This window comes from Anoplopoma fimbria, chromosome 8 (assembly GCF_027596085.1).
Source record: "Anoplopoma fimbria isolate UVic2021 breed Golden Eagle Sablefish chromosome 8, Afim_UVic_2022, whole genome shotgun sequence".
In the NCBI taxonomy this organism is placed as follows: domain Eukaryota; kingdom Metazoa; phylum Chordata; class Actinopteri; order Perciformes; family Anoplopomatidae; genus Anoplopoma; species Anoplopoma fimbria.
In genome coordinates, this window is record NC_072456.1 from 14163264 (window position 1) to 14189874 (window position 26611).

Here is a 26611-nt window from a genome sequence, read left to right on the forward strand (position 1 = left end):
AACTTTAGCAGACTTTTTTGCAGTAGTCGGACTGAACGGGCAGCACTTGAACGCAGCGCCGGACTCCAGCCTGCTCATACAGAAACACTCGCAACAAGCAGCGTCTGCTCGGCCAAACTTAACCGTGCTGCTGCTGCTGTGTGTGTGTGGACGGAGTGACACTAAACACAACCTGCATCGAGGGGATGTTTCGCGGACAGGACTGCGGCGACAGAGCCGAGCGGAGGATGTAACGTCGGGACTACACGAGGCGGGCTGAATACAAAAGGAACCGCCGAGGAGAGGAGACGATGGAGGGGAGAAGAGCAGCGGGGGGAGCGAGTCTGACATAGACCCGAGCTGCACTGCTCCTGAAACCACCAGTACTGTTCAGAACCGGGTCATACAAGCAAGAAAAACCTCCAGCATGTCGGATCCGAGTCACTGGTCTGCGGTGCCAAACCAGAACAAGTCCCGTTTTGTTCCTGGAGCTCTGCTGAAGCGATCAAAGAGGTATCAGGAGTTGAGATGGGAGGTCAAATACGAGCTCCTTTAAACGGGTTGTTTCTGTGTTCAAATGCTGTCATGTGTCACCTGGTCTCCACAGGTCTTGTGTGTTAGTTAATGCTTCTCATGGTGACGTGATGTGTTCAAACATTCCCAACATAGTGTGTGTCTGTGTGTGTGTGTGTGTGTGTGTGTGTGTGTGTGTGTGTGTGTGTGTGTGTGTGTGTGTGTGTGTGTGTGTGTGTGTGGAAACAACTCGACTAAAAGTAGCTGCTGCTGTTTGCTGCCAGCATAATATTTGCTCTAAATTGAATATTCTCCTATGTGATTCCTCAAAATACTAATTTCTTATCATTGCAGTAGCTCTATAAAGTCATTTTGGTTAAAAGCCAACAGTATCACACCAATGGAAGTTGTATAAAGACACAAAAAGGTCCTTTTGTGTTTGCTCTCTATACTGGTGGTTGGTATTGGTGTGGGGATAGTTACTGACTGCAGGGCATAGTTAATTGTTTGTCATGTTTACTGGTAGACGACTGGAGATAAAAACTGCAGCTGTTCACTGTCTGATAAAGGGCCACCACGCAGAATGAATGAACTGATAATATATATAAAACACAGTTGACGTTCCTCCAGTTAGTTGTGGACAAACGCGGGCTGCAACTTATGATTGTTTTTATTATTGATTAATCTGTCTACTATCTTTTTGGTTAATAGTCTTTTGAAATGTCAGGCATTACATTCTCACAGAGCTCAAGGCAATGTGTTCAGTTAGCTTGTCCGACCAACAGTCCAATCCCCAATATATCTAATATCTATTCATATAAATCTGAGTAAAATGGCAAATCCTCACATATTCAGAAGCTGGATTACTGCAAATGTATGACATGTTTAGGGCTGCAACCAATTATTTTTTAGAATAATCTGCTGATTTATTTTGTAGAGTAATCCTTAAATCTAAAATGTCAGAAAGTCACAATTTCCCAGAGCCTGAGGTCTTCAAATCCCCCTTTTTTTTTTTGTCCAAAAGAATATTCAACATAATAAATAATAGAAAACAGTAAGTATCTGACAAGTTGGTACCACAAAATGTTAAAAGATGACTTAAGGGATTCACCAATTATCAAAATAGTTGGTTAATTTTCTGATTTATAAATGATTTCAGTCCTATTGAGAACCCTTCACCCTGTCACAGTTAAATCTGCTCTGATTGTTTGAATGGCATTGGTCAATGTTGGCCCCTCATTTCAGGACCAGAGGATTATTTAACACTCCCTCCCGCCATTTATACACACACACACACACACACACACACACACACACACACACACACACACACACACACACACACAGTCTCGGACATCTGTAGCTCAAGCTGGTCCTGCAGCTGCTGTCGGTGCACACACTCCCTTCAGCCTTGAGTCTGTTGACAGGAGGTTTTCCCTTTGTGTTTTGGCTCTCATCAGTTTTCCCCTCTTCAGCTGACATGGCCAAGTTGGTGTGTCATGCATTTGCCTGCAGATTAGAGTTTTAGTTACATAAACATCTCTCAAGGCAGCGCTGCTCTGAAGGCGGAAATAATGTCATCAGTGGAGTTAAATCTCAGTGGGCAGAGACGAAGAAATCTCAGTTCTTCTTGCTAGGGATCAAAAGCCCCATCTGTACTAGACCATGAAGTGTGTATTTTTGGTGTTCAAAGCATTCTCAGAAACCTTTTGTCTGCTTTTGGTTGATAACTGAAGAGGAATGAGCTCTACCAACTGGACCATAGTGTGTAGCTCAATGTGGTGATTTATGGGACACTTTTGAGTACCAGTCCAAAACAGTCTCAAGGTAATGGTAGCTATTTCGCAGGCCAAGTGTACTGCAATTTGGCATTTTTCTGATGTCAAGAAGAAAAGCAAGCTGATTTTATGAAGCCTAGCACTAACTGCAAACCACTAACCTTTCAATATCATTAATTGAGTTGAGTACAATTAGACATTTGTAGATGTCAGCTTGGGCTCTGTGAGGTTGTGATTTTTTCCCTCTATTTTTTGACCTTTTGTATAACAAACAAATTAAATTAATTGGAAAAAACAACACAATACAATACAATATAGTGTTCAACTGTGCTAGTCTGGCACTGCCAGCACTGTGTAGTTAATCACCATTCACACCCTTGTTTACCTGATGCGTCCATCTGAAGGTAAACTGGTTTGCACTCTTGTGAAGACCTGTCTCCAAGCTACATTTCATTAGCAGTGCAGTAGAAAGGTCTGTGAAATCATAACTAAATTAAAATTGAAATGAACACAAATATTATCTTAATCTGTTGTTTCTTTGTTAGGCTTAATAGCTTTTCTCCAGTCTCCTTAGGTTAAAAGCCTATCATGTTGTGTGAAAACCTTTCTTTATACGATAAGTAGTCCTGGACAAAAGTAGGCTTCTAACAAACTAAAATATAATGAAACTAATTGCAAATAAACAAAATTATAACAAAATTTAAAATGTAATGAAATTCTAAAATTATGTAAACCCTAAACGGGTTTTATAGGAGGATTTGTGAAGTGAAGCGAAGCTAGCAAATTGTAGTGCTCAGAAACCTGGACATCCACGCCTATTTCCGCCACTCCCAGTTTATAGCCAGCGTACTGGTTGGCACATAAACACGGATGTGTTTCGGTGTTATTAAGGCTTATTCAGTTTTGTACAACAGAACCATTTTAGTGGATGACAGACTGATGGGTCTTCCTAATCTGCCCTCTGTTACACTTTCATAAAATGTCTTCTGGTTCCTTAACCTGCTGAAAAATTGAGTCATCAATGAAGTATGAGTCATTATAGGTGGATAAACCAAACTTATTACACTGGGCTTAAAGGAACACACCAGGTTATTTTCTTTCTAGACTGTCTTAAAGTTTAGTTTAGCTGTTATAAAAAGAAGTGAGAAAACACCCTCAATGTTAATATCTAAAGAGTGACGCAGTACTCTAAGTGACAGTCTTAGGTTGTTAATTTATACTTAGAGGTGAGAAAATTACAACTTTTAGTTGAAAATCGTTAGAAAAGTTACAATGCCAAATAAGGTTATGTTGATGTGCAAAAGGATTGGTGCCGAGATAATGCATGTAACAGAAACACTGCAATCAATATGGCAAACTAGCCTGACAGAAACATTTTAATAAACAAGCATAGCTTAGTTTACCATCAATGCTGTTTTAAGTAAACCTGGGGGATGATGTCTAAAACGTGTTTTTTAACCACTGTTTTGTTTGAACAGATCAAACTAGGTCACAGGTCATGAAACCTACAACAAAGACTTTCCATACAGATTGTGATGAGAGATGCAAATAAGTGTTGTGTGGTGAGGCTGGCGATGTCAGTGTTGACGTCTGTCTTTTTTTCCTGTTTGTGCTCCAGCTGTCGCAGCAGCAACAGGAAGAGCCTCGGTGTCGGGACGCCGTCACCCACACTGTCCCGGCCGCTCTCCCCGCTCTCACTCCACACTGGTAAGATCTACTGCATCCGTGGTATCTTCTTTAAACCCAACAAGCCCCAACAGGACCTGTGTTAGTATTGGCGTTGGCTCTACTCGTCGGCTGCAGAGCAATATGGCAACACACTGCTCATTGGCCAATCACATTGATGCAAGTGCACATAAAAGCTAAAGTACCTGGTAGCATTGTGCTCATTAACAATTCATCTTTAGCAAGCTGTTCCATAATCTTGGCTAGCAAAACTGCTGCATCATGTCTTGGCATTTACTTAACCTTTTCACTAGATTTTTTTGGTATGTATTGAACTGAGCTCTGAAGAAACATGTCCACAGCAACACAGCCCATTGCTTTATTTTGCCAAAGTGAACGTGTTTTTAGCGATGCAGCTGACAGCAAGTGGTTGTTGGTGAAACCAGTCCAACAGCTTTTGTTATTCAAACTAAGCGGGATGGACTCATCTGTGTCCAAACTGTTTAAGAACAGATTGAGATGTTGTGAAATCTGTCCAGACCAGTGTCAGTATTCAATACTGATACTGTCATGCCCAACTTGTTTAGGTGCCTTGTTTTTACTAAGTAGCTTTAAATTGCATTTTTCTTACCTGGCGATACAATTGTGAGCTTTGCACAGGTTCCATGTGAACACACCCGGTACTGGAAGAATGCAAACTTTGATTGATGGGTTAATGATGTCAAATGAAGTTGCAAGTAAACACATCACTGTTCCACATGAGTCATATAGCATGATGCTAAAGTATTAGCCCCTCTCCAAATGCTCCTCACTAATACTAGATTAAGCTTGTTGCACTCAGATTTTTAGCTTATCAATGTGGACTTGGAGATGTTCGAAATGAATATCTTATTGAAGAAATAGAATTACAGAAAGCATTATGATGACTGAATGTCTGAAATGGTTGTTGTCAACAATAGTACAGACAGTTGACGGCCCCTTAATGCCTTGAAGCAGCTGCACTCTATGAAAAGAGTTTTGCTCAAGAGCTCCTCATACCAGCAGCATGTGGATGTGCTCCCTTTTGAACTCAATCATGCCGAGCATTATCTAATCACAGAGTGCAGTCAGGCTCTAATTAGGTCTCTCTTGTGTTGTAATTGGTACTACTCAACCACTTGCATGTAAACGCACCACAGCCTCTAGTGTACGCAGACATCCAGACTCTGGTGCGACCAAACTGGATGAGGCTTAGCCTTGAATTAAGACGGTGTGAGGTGCTGGTTAATGCTGCTGGGTTTTGCAGTAATTGATGGTTCCTGCATATACATGAGGTCATCCTTTTTAAGAACATTTTCACCATGTGGTTTTCTGTTCTCTATTTTCACAAATGTATTATTACATGTACGTTATGAATAGTAGCCGTAGTAACTTTGTCTTTTGCTTTTTCAGCTGCGAGCAGCCCACTAGACAGCCCTCGAAATGTGTCGACCAGTGCCTGCCTCAACTTCCCATTTGCCCGAAGGTATGTCAGCACTGCTCGCTTGTTTTTCTTTATATACACATATATTTTGATTTGATCAAAATAATATTGCAACTTTTTGAATTCAAACACTTGAATATATCGGCCGGTAATTTTCTTATGCTTATTAAGAAAGCTTCTTTTTAGATAAATATGTACCTATAGGCTTAAGCTCTGTTTAAAAGCAAGAACGTATTGATTTGTTAATCGTATATAAATTAAAACTTTATTTTTTCATATGTTTAATTGTATGCTTACCTGTGGACAAATTTCATTTGTTTGCATGTTCTGCAGACCTGCTGTTCAGTGACAAAATATCTCTAGGTTAGGCTGCAGTTGTGCAATGCAATTGTATGGAATTCATTATTTTGAAATATATCAATTTAACAGTGTCTCTAGTTTTCTAGAGACACCTATAAACTATTTTTTACTTAACCTATAAATAAGCTTCTTGGAAATGATTTTGTAGTATTTGGAAAATGACATCAAATCAAGCTTTACCTTACAGAGCGAGACAAATATTTTAAGGATTGTAATTGAAGACTTCTTGTTGTTTTGCAGAATACTTAAGTTTAAATATAATTTCAACCAAGGGCACCATACAACATTTTGGGATTTGGTTCATCAAATCCTGTTGATGAGTTGTTAAAGTTACAGGAACCACTGTCCGTTCAATGAAGCTCTTGTTTACAAACCATTGATCAGTTTAGTTTGACACTGAACCCTTAACTTACCAAATGTAAATTAAAGAACCACATACATATATTAAACCTAATGCATAATCTTACTCTGAGGGTTTCCTGTTTGGAGTGTGAGCTGGGACAGATGCAGACAGTGTGAAAGATGCAGAGAAACAGCAGTTAGGTGACTGAGTCTGACTCAGCCGGGAGCATTCACACCTTCCTCTCTCTGCCAGGTCTCCTTACAGCCGACTTCTCCTCATCGGCATGAGTGCAGTTAGATAGAGGGTACCCCCGAAGCCCACTCGTATCATTCAACCCGAGTTCCCATGGCAACAGGCTTGTCTCACTCCAGGCATGTGTAGTCTACAAGTGAGGCGACACCTTAAAAACTCATGAGCAGTTCAGGTGCTTCGTCCCAAAGTGTGATGGGGAAAAACGACACCTCTGTGCAAAGTAGTGTAAAGCACATATTGAATCTTTAATTTATTTGACTTTACAAGAAACATTCACAGTCCTATCTTAGGACATACTGATGCATTCACATCTGATTCTACAGGCAAACATGTAAACGTATGATCATTGTGCTGAGGAAAATAACCACGTTTTGGCCACACACTTCTTGCATCCATCATTTGTTGTGCTGCAGTAATAAAAACTGAAAGCCTCGCAGAACAATTGTTGACCCTGTTCATTGCTGCTTGAAATCGGGTTATCTTGATTCATTTTATGTGTTTAAGGAGGCTCTTCAGTGGAAATGTATGACCGAACTGAACTAGAGATAACAACATAAGTAAATCATTGTGGAAACAGTTATGATTCAGTTACAGCTTTTAAAAGCCTTAGTTCATTAAAGTGGTCTTTAAAACCACGTTGTGAAGTTGCCCCGGTCTATTTAACATCACTCTTTAAGTTGTTGCTCATTCTTACAGCAAATAGGTTTAATTCTGAATATTATGGCACAGTTGGAACCCTGTAAAAGACAAGTTGTTACAGATAATGGATGGATGGATGGATGGATGGCACTGTTGTTGCTGTTTATTTGTGAAGTAACTTCATTGTTTCTTCTGCCTGCAAACATCATGCCAAATGTTATACCACATAACCTTTAGCTGTTTTTTTTCACTTCAGTTTTGTTGTGTTGTATGTTTTCTTGCTGTTGCAAAATCCAAACTGAAGAGAAGATCCTTTCCCTGTTAATGCTTTGAACTCGAGATTTGTCTCTGTTATGTAAACTATATCTCCAAATTAATTTAGTTTGGTTGCTTGCTTGCTTGTATCTGGGCAAATGAAAACTGGCAAGGAGGGCAACGTTGTCAGTACTAATCCCTCAGCTGAATGCCAGGGGTCATAGGATCACTTGCGCAAGATTTCCAAAAACTCACTGAAACTCTTTATTTTGCTTTTCTCTTTCTCTTTGTTGCTGTCGTGATCTCAGTCACTTGGCTCGCACCGACAGGTAGCTTCTTTTAATATTCTTTCACCCTGTCTGTTGGCTTTTTAAAGCTTGCGTTTAATGTTTGTTTTTCACAAACGAATGCTTCTCCTAGAAAATGTCTCCTTTTATGTGAAGGTATAGCTCGCTTAAAGAGCCGCGTTAAATCAAATGAGGACACCAATCCCTGTTATGTATGATTTGGATATAAGGACATTAATTTCATGCTCTTTTAGTCAGAGGACTCCTCTGTCGCTTGTTATGTAATGAGTTTTACATATAAAATGCCAATGCTGCCGAGGCTTATGTAACATGCATGTCCGTTTCTCTCAGGGCTGATGGCCGGAGATGGTCCCTGGCGTCCCTGCCCTCATCTGGCTATGGAACCAACCCGCCGAGCTCCACTGTCTCGGTAAGTCATAACATAACATGTCACAGTCCTCCCCAGTCGATAGATGGCCAGGCAATTCTAACACTACAGCCAGTCCGAATAGCACATTCGTTTATGCAATAAGGGACAGCGAATGCCAAGTGCGCGATGACAAACCGCTAATTGTTTTCCTCCATCATCTGCTTGAATTAGTCATTTTCTCAGTCTGTGGAACTCGGTGTTAGAAGTATCACGCACCGTCTGTGTGTATGCATGTTAATGAGGAGATCAAGTAAAGTGTGTGTTCCCTCACTGTTGTAGTTATTAGATTAAATACTTAAAGTGACATTATTTAAGACAGTTTTTCAATAAAACCACAAAAAACACATATTTGTCACATTATGGAGAGCTTGTTTTTTTTTTATTTCTTCATGTTAACTTATATCTGATGTTTTCGTTTAGTATTCGAAAAACCTCATATCCTGAATCACTTGATGCTTTTTAGACCGGAATTTTACTCCAAGTAAAGTAAACATTAAAATGAACAGTTTGCAGTGGGGGCAGAGTGTGCTGAGCCTGTGGTGAAAGTCTATTATAAAGACATTTATGAGCTGGACCATGGTGCAGGCCCAGAGGTCAGTGGGGACAATGGGGCTCTTCAGTGGCCCTCACTGCCCTCTTTATACTAAGGCATTAGAGAGACTTCACAGATGCCGTCCCTCTCGCCCTCTTCTATTCAGGACACATGGGCCTCAAAATGTAACCGGCAATGTACAGCATGTCCCGTCCAGTTTGAAAAGAGTTTACTCAATGCTTCAGGAGACATTAAGAATGACTTATTTCTGTAAATAACGATGCCTCTGTTGGCCTAATTATTGTTAACGTAATTATTAGAAGAAATGCTTTAATTAATGTCCAGAGAGGTGTTTATATCGTCTTTCACTTTTTGACAACTGTTTTGTGAATGATGAAGGTGAAGATTTGAACCTATCAAATGTAGAAATTAAATGAATTTTCTCAACTGTTTGATCCTTCTTTGTCTCTGCAGTCCTCCTCGTCCTCTCAGGAGCGCCTTCACCAGCTTCCCTACCAGCCGACTCAAGATGAGCTGCACTTCCTCTTCAAACACTTCCGCAGCACAGACAGCATGACCGATGAGGACGGGCGGCCTTCGACCATCATACGACCTCGGTCTCGGAGCCTCAGGTAACTAATCCTCATTTCACCTCGCAAGGGAATCAGTCTTGTCGGCAAAAAGATTGTTTTATTCTATACTGCTACATATTATTATTATATTTGAGGGAAAACATGCTTTGATTATTACATATTCCTCAAATGTTGGTTTTAAGTGTGGGATAGCCCTGAATTTGACCTTTTTAAAGCGTCTGTTCCTGCGTCATAGATCCCCTTTAAGAAAGGGGAAGTTTTAGTGGATTACATTTGTTTGGACCATTTTATATATTCCCATGAAAACCTCTTGTTTTACATCCCAGCCTGAACCAAGTCTATAAATATGTTTTATATTGTTTCTTGGCTCGTCATTGAACTAATGAAATTAATATTTTATACAGATTAAATGCATTAATCCTTCCTGAGGGATTAACCACCTCTTTGTTGCAGAAAACGACATTTTAGATTAACGTTGGACAGCGACTGTATATTTTGCACTATTCATGAGGTCCTTGGTGTCATTATGTACTGGTAGACTGTTAGATCACAACATGTCTTTGCTTCAGTACGACCATGAAAAATTCACAAGCAAACACGGCATTTGGCGTCCGAGGTGCTTCTGATGGATTACACATGCCTGTTGGCCGGCAGGCTGGTGGAGATCTGATTGCCGAGCTGTGTGCTTTTGACAACTTTTGTCTGTTGGCTCTGCTCTGCGCTGTTTGTGCAATGCCTGAGTGCTCTGTGTTCTGGCACCATGGCGTGCCGTGCGTGGGCATGCTAGCTAACAGAGCGCCTCAGGGATCTAGCTGCTGAACTGTAGTCAAGGGGGTGGGGGTGGTTTAGGGGGGCTGATGCAGAGAGCCACGGTGAGCTGCAGCAGTGTGTGTTGGGCAGCAGCCATCCAGTTTAACAGAGGCTTCTTCATGACAAAAAATGGCTTAGGGAGCCTGTTTGCATGTGATAGGTTTTCCCACCATCTGTTCTGTGTGATGCTTCATCAAGCAAGATTTCTTTTTAGTTTTTTTTAAATACACCCGTCTCATCGGCTTAAATACTGAAGTGGTGTTGCAGTAAATGACTAATTGAGTGATGCTGATGATTCACACTGTTTGGCAATAAGAATACTCTGCTGTTGGTGTAGAAACATAAAAATCTGACAATGAACTCAACTCAGATTGTAGCTTTGCCACCTTAAGAGCTACTGAATCAAATGTTGGATTTTGGATTTTAGAGTTGAAGTGTCTGTTTGGGTTGGCTGAACTGAATTGACTTTTGATCAGCTCTAGATGACTGTGATGACCTCGTTGACATAACCACTTTCACACCCCATTCTACTGGAGAGTTGTATTTGTTGATCAATTGAAATATACTCATCTGTTGTTTTGTTTCTGTTGCAGCCCCGGGCGATCGAGTGTCTCCTTCGATAACGAGATTGTCATGATGAACCATGTTTACAGAGAACGTTTTCCAAAGGTACACACAAAAAACTGTAGAACATTAGTGTACATTGCTCTTTTTCAGTTTAATGCACATGTGTACTGTCCCACCTTAACAGAACAAAGTTTGATGTAAAACCCACCTGAATAATTTACTGAAGACAAAGTGAAATCAGAAGTGTCTTGAAACTCAAACTAAAACCGGAGTATAGGAAGCACTATGAGGCTGCATTTATGAAAGCCCCAAAGCTCAGCAGGAGTCTATGTGATGGTTGAATCACTGGTAATTATCCACTAACAGAAATATTATGGACATGTGGGTCTGCATAGAGTAAAAAAAAAATCATAATTAGTGGTCCTATAATGCCTTAACTGTGTGTTTGTGTGCTTGTCCTCCCTGCAGGCCACAGCCCAGATGGAGGAGCGCTTGTTTGAGATTATCACCCACTGCTCTCCAGACAGCTCCCTCCCGCTGGCTGACGGGGTGCTGGGCTTCATCCAGCACCAGTTGGTCGAGCTGGTTAGAGACTGTCTGGACAAGTCCCACAAAGGCCTGGTTACTTCCCGCTACTTTGCTGAGCTGCAGGAGAAGCTGGAGAAGCTGCTTCACGAGGTGGGGAAACAGCTAGTTGATTTGGGTCCAGCGGGACAGATGTAGAAATGATATGGGTCAAATAGTTTTTGCTTGTTGGGTAAAAAAATATATATAATTTAATTATATACTTCAGCTTCAAGCATCAGCTGATGAGCTATTACCTGTGAACTCTTCATTTCTGGACACTCGGATGTGATGAAGTTATAAAATGGGATTGATTGAGCTGGGGTAAAACTCAATAACCGTCTGATAGCTAAAGGCACACAAAATAGATCTGGTTGTGGAAATTGTCAGTGTTGGTGAGAGTTGCTTTTGTCAGAGATCTTATCTGTGTTGTGAAAAATGTTAGTTTCTATAGCAACCTCTTCCCCTGTTCCTCTGCTAGCTGTCAGACAGAAGGCATGGCAGACTCGCTGTACCTCCGGCTGAACTGATAAGTCTGTTCACATACAGTGGAACAAATGCCGTCATATACTTACACACACTTAAACCTCAAAACTCACTTTGTGTGCCAAGGCCACTTTGTTAAAAGCATGTTACAAGGCATTTTAAACTCATCTAAACTCTCTGTGGCTCCTAATTTGTGGTGTGATAACTGTAGTGATATAAATTAGCTACTTTCTGTTGGTAAAAGCTGCAAATTTGAACTTTTTTGTTTGATACACTTATTATCAGATAACTCATGCCTGGGAAATGTCCTCTGGTGTACAGAAAGTGACCACATTTGGCAGCAAAGATTAATAAAAAAAAAAAAAAAACGCTAAATTTTTGCAACAAAATTATCGTTATGAAAAACGTTTAAATAATGTGGGAATTTTATTTAATTGTTAACCCCCGGTATTTGACTACATGCCTGTTACCTCAGCTGCCTTTCTCAAGTGTGCAACACCGTTTGTAATAAGCAGAAGAACTTTCCCCTTGTAACCCTGACTTCCCCTTACAGAAACTTCAACAAGAGAACACATGGTTTATTACTTTAAGGGCTACTATGCAGCAAGTCTCGCTGTTTGTAAACACAGCATTCTAAGCGATTAACAAAGCAGTGAATCTATTATCTTCTGATTGTTTCCCAGCAGTTACGTTTTAAAGCACAAATAACACCCAGAAATGTCTTGAACACAGCAAAACAGAAAGAAAAGAGAAAATACTGGCAGAGGGCAGGGTCTCTGCAGATAGAAACACTGCTACACACTTCTAGTGGGTCATAAGTGATGATTGAGAGGGATTACTTTTTTATACATTGTCTGTTTTAGGATAACCCTGCAAAGTATACCTTTTCTTTTTTTTTAAAAGATTCTCCCAGTTGACGTGAGCCATTTGGGGTTTTTAATAGTTAGCTTCGACTCTAGTAACAAAACTGTCTGTCTTTCTCAAACTTCCACCTTGGATTGTGGCTCTGCATGACCTAAGGGTGATTCGCTAACCAACATATACTGACAGGTTTATACTATTGTAGTATTGGGAGCTTTGGAGAAAGTTATGTGAATAGTTTGACACTTTAGAGGTGCTGATAGGTGGATTTTTGTTACCTGGATAGGGCCAGGCTACCCGTTGCCACGTTTCCAGTCTTTATGCTATGCTAAGCTAGCTTGGTGCTGACTGTAGCCTCATATTTAACAGACGGATGAGATAAGTATTGATCCTATCAAAGTCCAGGCTGTACATGCATATGACTTGGACCCAAATACATAGTATACCATACAGCCATTGTTTCACTAGTACACACTGTCACTCCAGTCTACAAGTAAGGCCGTGGATGATTCATTCTTCTTGGTATAAGGTGATGTCTTCTCTGATGCATTTCTGTCAGGCGGCATCTGTTTTCATATTTCTCTTAATGCCCTACCCATCTGCTTTGAAAACACTGTTTTTTTATGTTTTTATACTTCCTGTTTCAGAACAAAGCATTGCTTCTGCTACAATCTTTTTTTTCAGGGGTGGAAAGTGTGTTTCACCTCTTTGATCAATTATATTCCACTGACACCACTAAGCCCTGATGACAAAGGTGGTTTACATCCCTTTTGAACAACCACATTTTTCATTTGTAACTGTTATTAGCAAAAAAAAATTGTACAATAGATGTTATCCCACATTTTTCTTTTTTACTTCTATTTCCCTTTTATATTACAAATACTTTTTTATTTGTAACAAATTCATTTTAATTCCACAATGCAACAAATTATGCTAAAACTGAAGGGTGTGCACAGTTTTCGAAGCACCATATTTTGTCGAAAATGTTATATTAAATTTTTTCCACATCATCCTATCTACTTGTCTATGCTTGTTTTTGCCTGATTCTAAACTATGACATTTAATATGTTTTGTAGTGTTGTGTCCTCTCTCTTAGGCGTTTTGTGAAAAGCTAGTTGGTTGCATAAATAAACTTCATAAATGTCATTTTCTTCCCCCTACTTCCCTACTGTTTGCAGGCCTACGAGCGCTCTGAGAGTGAGGAGGTATCCGTCATCATCCAGCTGGTGAGGAAGATCCTCATCATAATCTCACGGCCCGCTCGCCTCCTGGAGTGCCTGGTAAGCTGAAGGGGATAAAATCTCCCCTTAATTGAAAATAAGATTACTGTGACTGAAACAAGTAGAAGTCAGTTCACAATAAAGTAGGACTGAAATGAGATGCTGACCTGAATTCTCTCTTAGAAAGTGAACATGAAGCTGATGATATTTGGAAGAAAATAATACTAAACTTTAACTATGCTTCCCCGTCAGTAGATAAATGTTTCAAATTTAACAATTGTCATTGATATATTGTTTAGCTTTTAAATCTATCTTTTAAATGCTTTGAGCATCACAAGTAGAATTCTATTCACTTCCAAGAAAGTGTTTCAAAAGCACTAGTCTATTTTTCTTTGTGATGTGGTTAAATTGACCACATAAATCACCCAAAGACAAACCCAGTATAGTATTTTAATTCCTCTGTACATTGATGGTTGGATATTCCAAAAGAAATTGGTATCTGGTTTAAACTGTGATAGGCCCAACCTGTCAAAGACCCTGTGGTATTAAAATTACCAATTTTTTGGTATTAAAATTACCACTTTTAATACCTCTGACCTTGATATTTTGATTTAAACTTTAAACTTCAGTTACCTTAAATCACAGACTCAAATTACAGACCTGATTCATATTATTATAGAGTATTCAAAAGCGGCTGAATATGAAGCCTCTTGGACAAGAAGCTGAACATCTTTAAGACTAAAGTTGCCTTTGACTTGTAACACTGATACAGATTAAACACTTGCTTTTGCTGGTTCCTGTTTTGAGCTCAATCTGTCAGGATATTGGCTTCAGCCGGCCCACATTAATGAGACTTGGATGCTGTTGACAGGAGTTTGACCCGGAAGAGTTTTACCACTTACTTGAGGCAGCAGAGGGTCATGCCAAAGTCGGCCAGGGAATCAAGACAGACATCCCGCGCTACATCATCAGCCAGCTGGGTCTGACACGGGACCCATTAGAAGGTAAAGAAGTTCCCTCCTTACTCCTTGTTCACACTTCCATAGCCTGAAATTCAGGTTCGGTCAGTTCATGAGCTTTTGAAAGTTTTACTGTTGCATAAACAGCCTGTTAAAAAACTGTTTCTGGGCAGCTAGATAACATTTACAATGACAACCTTCAGATGGTCTAACAGTTTACCGAAAATGTTCTTACTATGTGTGAAGGCGGTGAAATGGTGGGAGTTGAAAATTCTTTGCTGTAATATTAAACCCCGTCTTTCTCTCTGTTATTTCTAGACATGGTACAGCTCGAACAGTATGAAACCAGTCCTTCAGGGTCAGTGGAACCAGATGGTCATGTGGAGGTAAACTTTCACTTTTGATTATTACTGACGACATGTTAGTGTGGACAGCATTTGATATATTTAAGAATCAGAATTAAAAGAATAGATGCACTCTATACATATATTTTCTTCTTACATTTTTCCTATATTTCCAAATTGTTTTTAGCCTCCACTAATCGCTGTGCTTAATGTGTCTCATTATGCTCAATGTGTGGACATTAGATTCTTTGTAGTTTCCAGGGACCCATTTTAGTGTGTAAAGGATAAGTATTTTTAAATCAGTGTTCTTTTCGTTTGGTACGCTACAGAAAGCCAAGACGTGTTTAAGGTGAAAGCAGATCTCAAAATGGCTATGAAATCTGTCACTGCAAATTAAGCAGGTTTTTATTTATATTGCCCAAAATTCATATATATGGACAAAATGTGTGAGCTACTCTATGTATTCGGAAATTGGACTACAAGTAGGTCCACTTGAAATTCTTTATCTACCAGACTGAAGAGCAGTTCCTGAAACATGAATTAACTGTAACAATCCTAATCATCATAATAACAGTATTTCTTCTACTGTGTTGCATTTTTAACTGGCCCATAAATAACCACTAGCATCATGTTTCTGCTTCCTCTTTATAGAATAAGGCCCCACAGACGCTGACACCAACTAGAAGGAAACCTTTTGAGAGTGATTTTGAAACAATCAAACTCATCAGTAATGGAGCTTACGGGTAAGAACGAAGGGCCGTTGTTTAGGGTTTCTTTGCTTTTTTCTGTTTTATTAGTTTTCCAAAAATTTGTTGCACACATTTTCCTATTATTTTAGACTAAGAACTTGAAAAAAACTTGAACAAAAGTCAAAAAGGTTTCCTTGAATCTACTGCATGCTAGATGTTCCATGAAACCATTTATTTGAAATTGCAACTTCATTACATTTCTTCATTATTTATAATTGTCCTAGAAAATTATATCCTTCTTTTGATCAAACATCCAAAATATCACTTCTAATAGAATATTAGTTGAAATATGGATTTACGCTGCAGCATGTTGCCTTTCCGTTGCGGTTTCGTGAGTCCTTCATACTGTCAGAAGAACAGAAAACTGCTCATGGAACGCTGTAGTTACCTTGCAGTTAAAAAAAGAGAAGACATTTGCCAAATATCTTTCTCTTTGGCTAGAATAATGGCAGTGGTTTGTTCATGCCACAGCAATAGCAATTTCATGCAGAGATATCCTAGTCGTGGGTTTAATTAGCATAAGTTGAAGGGAATCTTAATAGTCAGAAGTAAAAGTTTACCCTTCTAGAATCTGCAAGTTAGCCAGTGAAAAAACTGGCCCAAACTTCAACCCTGTTTTCCATGTTGTTTTTGGCAGGGCTGTGTATCTGGTCCGTCACAAGGAGACCCGGCAACGGTTTGCCATGAAAAAGATAAATCGGCAAAACCTGGTCCTGAGGAACCAGATCCAGCAGGCTTTTGTGGAGCGAGACATCCTGACTTTTGCTGAGAACCCCTTTGTTGTCTCCATGTTCTGCTCTTTTGAGACACGACGTCACCTCTGCATGGTCATGGAGTATGTGGAAGGTAAAGTACAGAAAGACCGAAGACTTATGGTTAGACATTTGGCTCGATCGCATCTGGAGCGGCTTACACTTAGTGTTAATGTAGAACTATAAATAAGAACAAATGAATCCAGGCAACTGATGTGATAATGAACACAATGCCAATGTTCTTCTGTTTTTCTGTTTCATTTAGGTGGAGATTGTGCCAACCTGCTCAAGAACATGGGCCCACTGCCAGTAGAAATGACGAGGTTGTACTTTGCTGAAACAGTCCTGGCCCTGGAGTACCTTCACAACTATGGTATCGTGCATCGGGATCTCAAACCTGACAAGTGAGTACACGAAACAACTTTACTCCTGTTGTAAGGTTTTAACATGGACCAGCACTTTCTGTACTCGCACTGGCTTCTCATTTGGGAATTTGAACTGAGTAACATAATTTACTAACTTAGAAAGACATGATCTGATCTATGATTAGACAATCTAGCAAATCCAGATGTCTTTTTTTCCATTCTTCCTCCCTTTATATTTCAATCTGGGTTCTTGTAATTGCTTGCAGAATTCATTCTAAGTATTGGCTATTTGAGAATAAAGTCTTTCAGGGGAAAACGTTTCTTGTTGATCATAGATGTTTTGTCTTTTTCCTCCCAACAGTTTGTTGATTACATCCATGGGCCACATCAAGCTGACGGACTTTGGTCTGTCTAAAATTGGCCTGATGAACATGACCACCAACCTGTACGAGGGTCACATGGAGAAAGACACAAGAGAGTTTATAGATAAACAGGTGAGTCGGTTCAAAAGTCAAACATAGTAGACAAATCATAGTTTTCCATGTTACTTCAAATAACTCCACTGATTATGGAAGCAGTTGTTTCTGTTACCCAAAACTCACCTGTGTTGCTATGCTTCTGCAGGTGTGTGGCACTCCGGAGTACATTGCCCCGGAGGTGATCCTCAGGCAGGGCTATGGGAAGCCCGTGGACTGGTGGGCGATGGGGGTCATCCTCTATGAATTCCTGGTCGGCTGCGTTCCGTTCTTTGGAGATACTCCTGAAGAGCTTTTTGGACAAGTTGTCAGTGGTGAGCGCTGGAATCCATCATTAGAAGAAGTAGCAATAGACTTGGGACTTTAGTGCAGAAACTTGGGACAAGGACTTGGATCCAATTCTGGAAGAAATTGAAAAGTCTTTTTCTGATCTTGCTAAAAAATGTTATAATTATAAATGAACAACTTTGTATCACTGCACCATTTTTTTTATTGCAAATAAAACAATGTAATGTTGTTTGTCAAAGATCTAACTTGTTGTTTCTTCTCGCAGATGACATCATTTGGCCAGAAGGAGACGATGCGTTACCAATTGATGCCCAGGATCTGATCACCCGCTTGCTCAGACAGAGTCCTTTAGACCGACTGGGAACTGGTACTGCTCAGTTTACTGCTGATCAACATTGAAAAACACATTGAAAAGCCGCAGATTGTGTTTAATACAGACTGATGTAAAAATATGCCGATGTTTTCTCAATCCAAATGTTTTGCAGCATTAGGGAAATTGAAATGGGGACTTTCTACTAAATACAATTGTATTCATAAACTTAATAAAGTACATATGTACACATGTAAGAATTAATAGTTTACCTTAGATCTTTTGGGACATACATGTTGCCTCTTGAGTGTCATTGAAGTCGCAATCTCTTAAAATCATAGTATTTAATTCGCTGTAAATAATGTGTGGTTGTAGGCGGAGCCTCAGAGGTCAAACAGCACCCATTCTTCGACGGTTTGGACTGGAATGGACTCCTGAGGCAGAAAGCTGAATTCATCCCTCAGCTGGAGGCGGAGGACGACACCAGCTACTTTGACAGTAGGTCCCATCCTGACTTTAGGCTCAAAGAAAAGGTTTTCTCCCACATTAGCCCAAATTCTGTATCTACTACAGTCATAGCAAAGAACAGCATTTAGTCACATGAATAGCAATTGACAAATGGAAATTCTACAGACCAGATTCTCTCTATATTTTCAAAAAAAACATTTTTTGTTTTCTTTGTTTTCTCCTGTTCTTGTTTTCAGCTCGTTCAGAGCGTTATCATCATTTGGCGTCTGACGAAGATGAGGAAACCAATGATGAAGAGTCTTCCTTGGAAATCAGACAGTTTTCTTCCTGGTCACATCGCTTCAGCAAGGTAAGGGTCACGTGTTGGAATACAAGAGCTTTGGAGGATCAAAAAGTGGTCAGTGTGTTCATTTTGGAAGTCCCTGTGGACAATAGCAGTAAGTTACTGGGCACCAGAAAACGTCATTTTACTGCATCAGGTGTCTGACAGTCAGCCCAGTCCTGGTTCTGGTTCTCTGGTGCCTCCCTTTTCTTCAGTGGAATTTTTCTCAAGAATCTGCATGATTTTGTCTGATTTCATGTGGAATTGCATCCAATGGCACTGATGCCAAACATTTAGAATTACTTTATAGAAATAGCCAGTCTTCTGGCTGATGGTCTTATTTACTTACGCAGGTTATATAATGGCATCGATATTACATTTCTTAAACAGTTACAAGTTCCTCTTTAAGGATGTCAAGATCCACATTTAAAATAATAATTGAAGACCTCATGCTCTGACAGAATGGAGTAAAAGGTAACACCGTTATGCTATTGAGATAATAAGTCATATGTTTATCAAAGAGTGGAGGGTCTCTAGTGTTGTTAAATACTCAGCTCCGCTCTCTGTTTCACAACCTCTCTTCTGTTTAACCTTTCAGGTTTACAGCAGCACAGAACATCTGGCAACACCCTCCAACTTGAGCTTCTCCTCTGACCGCAGCCACAGTGAGGAGAAGGAGGACCGTGGGGACATTGGAGGGACATTGAGTTCCTCCCTCAGCCCAGCAGAGGGCAGTGTGGAGCGCAGACATGCCGGACGCATGGCCAGGTAATCTTAAGGCTTTTTGTTGATTCATTTTTCGTTTAGCACTTTGTTGCCAGGTAACATTTAAAATTCTGCCGAAAAAGTAACCTGCCCAAAAAAAACATTCTCCTGCATCTGTGTAATAGCAGCAAGCAGTCAAGACACAGTGTATTGTTGTGTTGCGTGATCTCTTGTAGCAGTTGATTTACCCACTCAACTGGTCTTTGACTGTTTGCAGCCTTCGCCCTCGGGCTTCCTCCAGCTCCTCCCAGTCCGAGAGGAGCACCAGTCCTCTGGTGATGAGCAGCACCCACAGCCTGGAGACGATGCCCCGCTTTGCCCTCTCTACTGATGATGAAGGTAAATCCAGGCTGAATGAATGTTTTTGACCTTTATGTTCACAACATGTATCCTTGCTTCTGTTAGAGGCTGGAACAGTAGTCTTATTTACATGTTGTTTACCTTTTTAACCTATAACACCTGCAGCTGAGGTGGTTGTGTCAAACCTTCGAAGGATCAGGATTCGCAGCAACAGCACTGGGGCCAAACACTCGTCCCCCAAGGAACCAACCGGCCCTCGACGCTTCGGTAACCAGCTGGAGACGCCGGACAGACAGAGGCTTCCGTGTGGTGGGAAGGTTCCCAAATCAGCCTCCATCTCAGCCTTGTCTCTCATCATCACTACAGGTACAGATAGTTATCATCAACACCTCAGTAGCAATTAGGAGACATAATTAACGTGACTATGTGCCACTGGTGCTAATATGTTCTATCAAAATTGTAATGTGTTATGTTTCTAATAATGAAAGTAAAACAGGCCCATATTTAGAAAATAATAATGGAAGTGACTGAACTGAAACCCTTAAGTTATTTATTTGAATACACGTCTAACTATATGTTCCGTAACATTTACCAAAAAACACCTTTTTGAACAGGCGAATATTCATAGCTGTATTGACATTTAATTCATAGCACAATAACTTTAAAAAAGCCCTTTCTGATCCAGAGACCTGCGGATTGTTTGGTAGACACATTTATAAGGAAAAGTTCTTGTGTTTGTTTCAGATGACTTGCCCGGCGGCCTCCAGCCGAGTCCCATCTCCCCACGCTCTCTGTCCTCCAACCCTTCGTCCCGTGACTCCTCCCCCAGCCGGGACCTGTCACTCAGCCCCTGCAGCCTGAGGCCTCCCATTGTCATCCACACATCAGGGAAGAAGTACGGCTTCACACTGCAGGCCATCCGGGTCTACATGGGCGACAGCGATGTCTACACGGTGCATCACACGGTGTCGGTGGGTGTCACCACAAATACAAAATGGTGTCTGTCTAACAAAACACACAGCTTTAACTAGTGCTCAGGCATTTTAAATGTCATATGTCCGTGTCAAGTAAAGTGCTTTACTCTGATGACAGAAGAGAGAGGTTTAAAAATGTGGTTATGTAATGCTCAACATGAACTCCTAACACTCACTGTGTTGCTGTTTTTAACAGAGCGTGGAGGAGGGCAGCCCGGCTCACCAGGCAGGTCTCCGCACTGGAGACCTCATCACCCACGTGAATGGAGAGTCTGTCCAAGGCCTGGTCCACCCTGAGATGATAGAACTTCTACTGAAGGTACAGAAACTCACTCAGACTGATGTTGCAGGTCATCACTGTGTTTGATATTCAGATTTAGCTTAAGTTGCATTTTCTTGGTTCGTAACACAAATGAATTCTTCTTTACTCCCTGTGAAATGTGCAGTGTGGCAGCAAGGTGGCGCTTCAGACCATTGCACTGGAGAACACGTCAATCAAAGTTGGTCCGGCTCGAAAGACCAAACACAAAGGCAAGATGGCTCGTCGCAGCAAGAAGAGCAAGAGGAGAGATAATTACGACAGGTGGGAACTCGAGGTTTTGTAATATGTTGTTCTCCGCAGTGTTACTCATCGTTTGTTTATTTTGTGAGGTTGGTAACTGGTGAATGTTGGCAGAAAAAAAAAAACTAACCTGCAAAAGTCAGTGCTCCGTCTCCCCCTAGTGTAAGTGACTGTTCAGTAAAGTAACAACTTTGTATTACTTTATGACATTCACTGCATGGTATGGTGGTTCTTTTTTACAGTTTCCCCTCAACATTTATGTCAGTGCAGCTTTATGGACTATACTACTTATACCAAAAACCTACATTTATTGATCAGTAGTATGTATTTTTTAATTCGGGATGCTTAAATTATTGTTGATTCTGTGAAACTAACAAAGATTCCTGAATTCCCTGTAGGGCCATTTAGAACACACTGAATACCCCAAAGCTTGGAGTCAGTGCAACTGCTCAACGCACTGAACTACACAATATCACATATCTGACTCTTGTTCTTCTACCCTCAGGCGACGAGGCATCTTGAAGAAGCTGTCCAAGCAGAGCACAGTGATGCACAGCAGTCGCAGCTTCAACTCAGGCCTCCACCACTCAGTTTCCTCCAGCGAGAGTCTACCAGGCTCCCCGACACACAGCCTCTCCCCCGGCCCTTCCACACCCTGCCGAAGCCCCGCCCCCGACCATCAGGCCTTTGGTGAGCTCAGTGTGACCTCAGAATTATTCATGATGAAATAAATCTCATAACATCCACAGATGGTCCAAGTTTGAGTGTCTTTAGAGAACAGGCTGTGCGTAAATGTGCTAAAATATTTAGGTTTCTGCAATTTGTGAAGTACAATGTTTGAATGAGTTTTACCTCTGCTTCCCAGACAATAACTCTCCTCAGAGCACGTCTCCGTGCTCCAGCTCTCCCAGTTCCCCCGCTGCACACATCCGGCCCAGCTCCCTCCACGGCTTAGGCTCCAAACTCAACACGCAGCGATACACCAAGGTGGGTCGCCGCAAGTCAACCAGCAACATCCCGCCCTCGCCCCTGGCCTGCAACTCATCCTCCACCCAGCCTCTGTCTCCACAGCGCTCTCCCTCTCCGCTGTCAGGCTTTGCCAAAACCCTCCACGGCTACCATGGCAAAACCCTGTCCCCACCCACCATCGTTAGACACATTGTCCGGCCCCGCAGTGCCGAACCACCTCGGTCTCCTCTTCTTAAGAGGGTACAGTCAGCAGAGAAGCTGTCCGGTGTGTATCATGCTGATAAGAAGTCTTACACCCCTCGCAGGCACACGCTGGAGGTGCCGTTTTACTGTGAAGGGGACCTTCTGGGTGACTCTGAGGCAGAGGGTTCCTGTGGAGGCTCCTACATGGGGGCCGATCTCAGCAGGCTGGGGGGATACATCGGCAGCCAGAGGCTGAGGGACTCTGGGATTGATCGATCTGAGCAGCTGGTCGTGATGCGAAAGCTCAACCTATCAGAGCGACGAGACTCCTTTAAGAAACAGGAGGCGGTGCAGGAGGTGAGCTTTGACGAGCCGGAGGAGAAAACCAGCACCACGGTTACAGTGACCCCCACAGCTCCAGGAGCCCAAACGCAACATCAGCAGCACAGGACGGACTGGATGGTCACCCGACCCCAAACCAGCGTGGAGGTGGAGCTGGAAGTCCCGTTGGTGAGGAGGTTCACACTGGTGCCCCAGATTGCTGTGCAGGGCTCAACGGAGAGCGAGCAGGATGAGTGGGAGCCGTGTTCAGATGGAGAGGAAACCAACGAAACACCAGAGCTGGAGGTGGGCATCACTTCATCTCAGCCACAACAGGCAGGACTTCCTCTTGGTGACAACAGCTCCAGTCAGGCTGCAAAAAACACCTCCACTGGTCCTTAGGTTGGACCATCAACAGAGAAGACGGCGTGCAGAGAGGAAACTCCACAAAAAGGGCATCTAAGAAAGTGACAACTCCCCACTGCACTCATCTCAACTGCTCGTATCTCTTCTTTCAAGTCTTTCAGAAGTTGTAAACTAATTTACAAACTCTGGCGGAGAAAAAGTAGGAGAAGATTTTACTTGAATTTTTTATTTGTAAATATTTGCCTCAAGGCATTGCAGAAGGTCTGGTCTTATTTATTTGATTGGTCAACTATGATGAGTTAGTGACAGGGCAAGAGGGAAGTTCTCATTGGTTGAATAGCCAAGGCTCAGCATTTTTGTATCCATAAAATGTGGTTTTATGTCTTTTGACTGGATTGTTTTTTGTATAAATGTCTATTTTTTGAATAAATTGTTGCAGTACAGATTAGTTTGATAATGCTCGGCGTAAGCGTTGTAGGACCAAAAGGTACAAGTCTTTTTTCAGTGTCAGTTTAGATCTGAACAGTGCAGCTTCCAATGTTATAATACTGCTATTATATTGATCTTCATAAACTTAAGAATGACCTTTGGTTCACACTGTAAGCAACATGGTAGATTCTAGTAATGTTCTGATCAATTGTCAGCAGTTGTATCTAAAATATCTACAACTCTCTATAACTACAATAGCCTTTTTTATGTTTTTTGCATCTTTGCTTTGGCATTAGATCCTAGATGAAAAGGTTGATGCTACTAAGCACTAATTAACATGCAGGAAATAAATGCCAAAGTCAGATAGTCTCTTAAAACTGGAAAGCTTTGTACAGCTGGAATTCTTCCACTTTGCACTCGTCAGACACTATTGTTCATGAAAGAATCACATACGTTGGGAAAGAAGCAGCGCTGAATTCTGATTGTCAGAGAGATATGAAAAACAAATATTTTGGTTACCCATGTTTCTCTGACAACTAAGTCAATTTTTACAAAAACAGATTAAAGTTCTTCCACTTGTTGATCATGTTCCTTTGCTGTATGAATTCACAGTCACAGTATCGTTTTTCCTAAGTGTTGAACCGGTCAGTGCAGGGTAATATTTCACACTAAAAGTACAATCTGTCATAGAAGCCGACTCACAAAGGGCAGGATGTGCCATGATATCAGTGCAGTGTCCTCGAAGCCATATCCTTCAAGGCAAAAGTGTCTGTTGAAATTTGTAATCTCGACTCAACATGAAGTGTGTGTGTTGTTGTTGTTTTGTTTTTTCGTTTTTTGCGATCTTAACACTATTGAAGGATGAAGTCCTGGATGTTGCGGATCATGACACACTCTGCTTTGATACCACTCTATATAAACTTAGCGTGATGCCATATCATAGAGGTATCTCAAATTTAGTTTTGTTTTTTTCTTGCTCTCTTTTTGACATCTGTAAACACAGATTCAGCATGGCTCCACGTGGCTCCCTGTAATAACTTGTTCTACTCAAAGCATGCAATTTGCAGGAAAAACATTGAGCAGCCAAATCAAAGTCTATGTATTCTTCAGAGCCTGGAGGGAAATATATTTTGGTTCAAAAATGTTTTTATTGTTGTTGTTTTTTCCCTATAATAAGACTTTTGTACCTGGAAAAGTGTTGAATCTCTGTCTATTTTTTGAAGTAAACTTTTCCTGAAACCGTAGCTTTCGTCTTTGTTTTTCACATGGGCATGTAAGAGACACCATGCCTGCAAGACCTGTTCCTACTTAACTTACTGTGTAGTGATGTTTACATCAAGGGGAAACGTGCACTAATGTATTTTGTAAGTGAATGTTAAAGGTAAATTGAAAATGGCAGAGGGAAACCCTTACATTGAATCCAAACCCAGGGCTTCTTTGAACAAATGTTTTATGTCTTTGTATTGTACAAATATTGATGTATATTTTGATAACAAGAATGTGTATAATTCTGATGAGTTGAAGGACATGATATGCACAATGACAATGTCAGGCACCAGGATTTTTGGAAGTCTGACTTGAGGGAATAAGCTGTTAGTATATTGGATGTACTTCCCAAGTTTTGAGGTTTATTGTCATATTTGTCAGTAGCTGTGGCTGGCTTTTGTACCAATTTTACTCCTTCTGTTTCTAAAGCATCAGAAATGTTGATGAGTTACTTAAGTCCCTCTTCCTCCTTATATCTTCATGACGACCCTTTTTACAAGATGTTTTCGTCATGTCATGTGAACAGCACGGAGAGATGATGTCGCTGAATGGCTCCGTTATTTTTGCAGTCTTACAGAATTGTTTACAACGAACAAACATGCTATGTACTGTACAAACATTTTATATCCTGTGGCTGTATATGATGAAACTACCCTCTTTGATACCATGAAAGAAAACATTCATAGAAATAACAGCTGTTTTTTCTGTTTTGTTGTTTTCGAAAATGTTCAGAAAGAGTAATTTAGCACCAAGCTGAGAAGCATTAAGTGTTTTTACATGCACTTAAGTTACTGGTTTTAAAAAAACAACCATGTTTTACCAACTAGTTTTATTAACTGGGCTAAAGGGGTGAGAGTAAACAAAGGTAACACAACTACATTTCTGCTGGGATTTCTGTGCCATGTGTACTCTTGTAATGTTTTTTTTCACATGTGCACATTTGCATGAAAAATATGTCATACAGAGAAAGTAATGCTGCAGATGGATGTTTAAGAAAATCCGTTACTCTTTAAGTTTGTCTGACTTGTAACCTATTATTTAATTTACACAAAAATACCTAAACTGCTGATATAAGACTATTGGTAGACGTTGCACAGTAAAGGACAATCTGTACTGTGAAAAGGCTCCATACTTAAAGAATGCATCATAACACATAAAATACACCAGTGGTACTTCCAAAAATGATTAGGTCAAACACTTTGCAGTGCATGTATACCTGATTTCTCCAAATAATCAGATTTCCTATGTGAATGTAAATGTAGTCAATGCTTGATTGATCTCTTCTGATTGAAAGCTCCTATCCTGTTTGCCACCTTTAACCACAGCCAACAGTGATGTGACAGCTGTAGTCTGCAAGGTCAAAACTAAAAAAAAGCCAATGGAGGTCAGTATAGATTCTCAGCTGGTGTTTAACTTGCTCTTTAAGAACAAAATGGCAGGTCAAACTGTTGTTCGTGTGCATGTGTTCTTGTGAGGACTCCTCTGTTCGGTGCATGCTGCATGAGACAAGCACACATCTGTAATACTTGATTGCATGGTATACTGGCGTTGCAGCCCTGTACTGTGTTTTCTTGTGCAACAAATAAAATTTGTATTTCTCTTTGACTCATCCTTAATCTGACTCTACTGGTGTTTTATGTACTTTATCATTGTTCACCACACATACAGTACCAGTCAAAAGTTTGGACACACCTTCTCATTCAACTACTTTGAAGAATCTAAAATATAAAACATATTCTGGTTTGTTGAGCATTTGTTTGTTTACCACATAATTCCATATGTGTTCCTTCTTAGTTTGGATGTCTTCAATATTAATCTACAATGTAGAGAAAAAAAAAACATTGAAT

General features: G+C 40.8%; 1 protein-coding gene across 1 annotated transcript; it reads left to right on the plus strand.

Moving 5' to 3' along the window:
* Positions 1 to 26370, plus strand: mast3b (microtubule associated serine/threonine kinase 3b). The gene is made up of 26 exons (XM_054602107.1): positions 1 to 492; positions 3889 to 3977; positions 5367 to 5439; positions 7885 to 7963; positions 8970 to 9127; positions 10492 to 10567; positions 10934 to 11143; positions 13555 to 13656; positions 14468 to 14600; positions 14874 to 14941; positions 15551 to 15642; positions 16286 to 16494; positions 16666 to 16804; positions 17127 to 17259; positions 17390 to 17555; positions 17795 to 17896; positions 18215 to 18337; positions 18544 to 18656; positions 19228 to 19397; positions 19612 to 19733; positions 19860 to 20060; positions 20439 to 20665; positions 20865 to 20987; positions 21115 to 21251; positions 21736 to 21920; positions 22096 to 26370. Exons 1-26 carry the CDS (start codon positions 407 to 409, stop codon positions 23103 to 23105), a joined length of 4326 nt encoding a protein of 1441 aa, XP_054458082.1. The 5' UTR covers positions 1 to 406; the 3' UTR covers positions 23106 to 26370.
* The last annotated feature ends 241 nt before the right edge of the window (positions 26371 to 26611 follow it).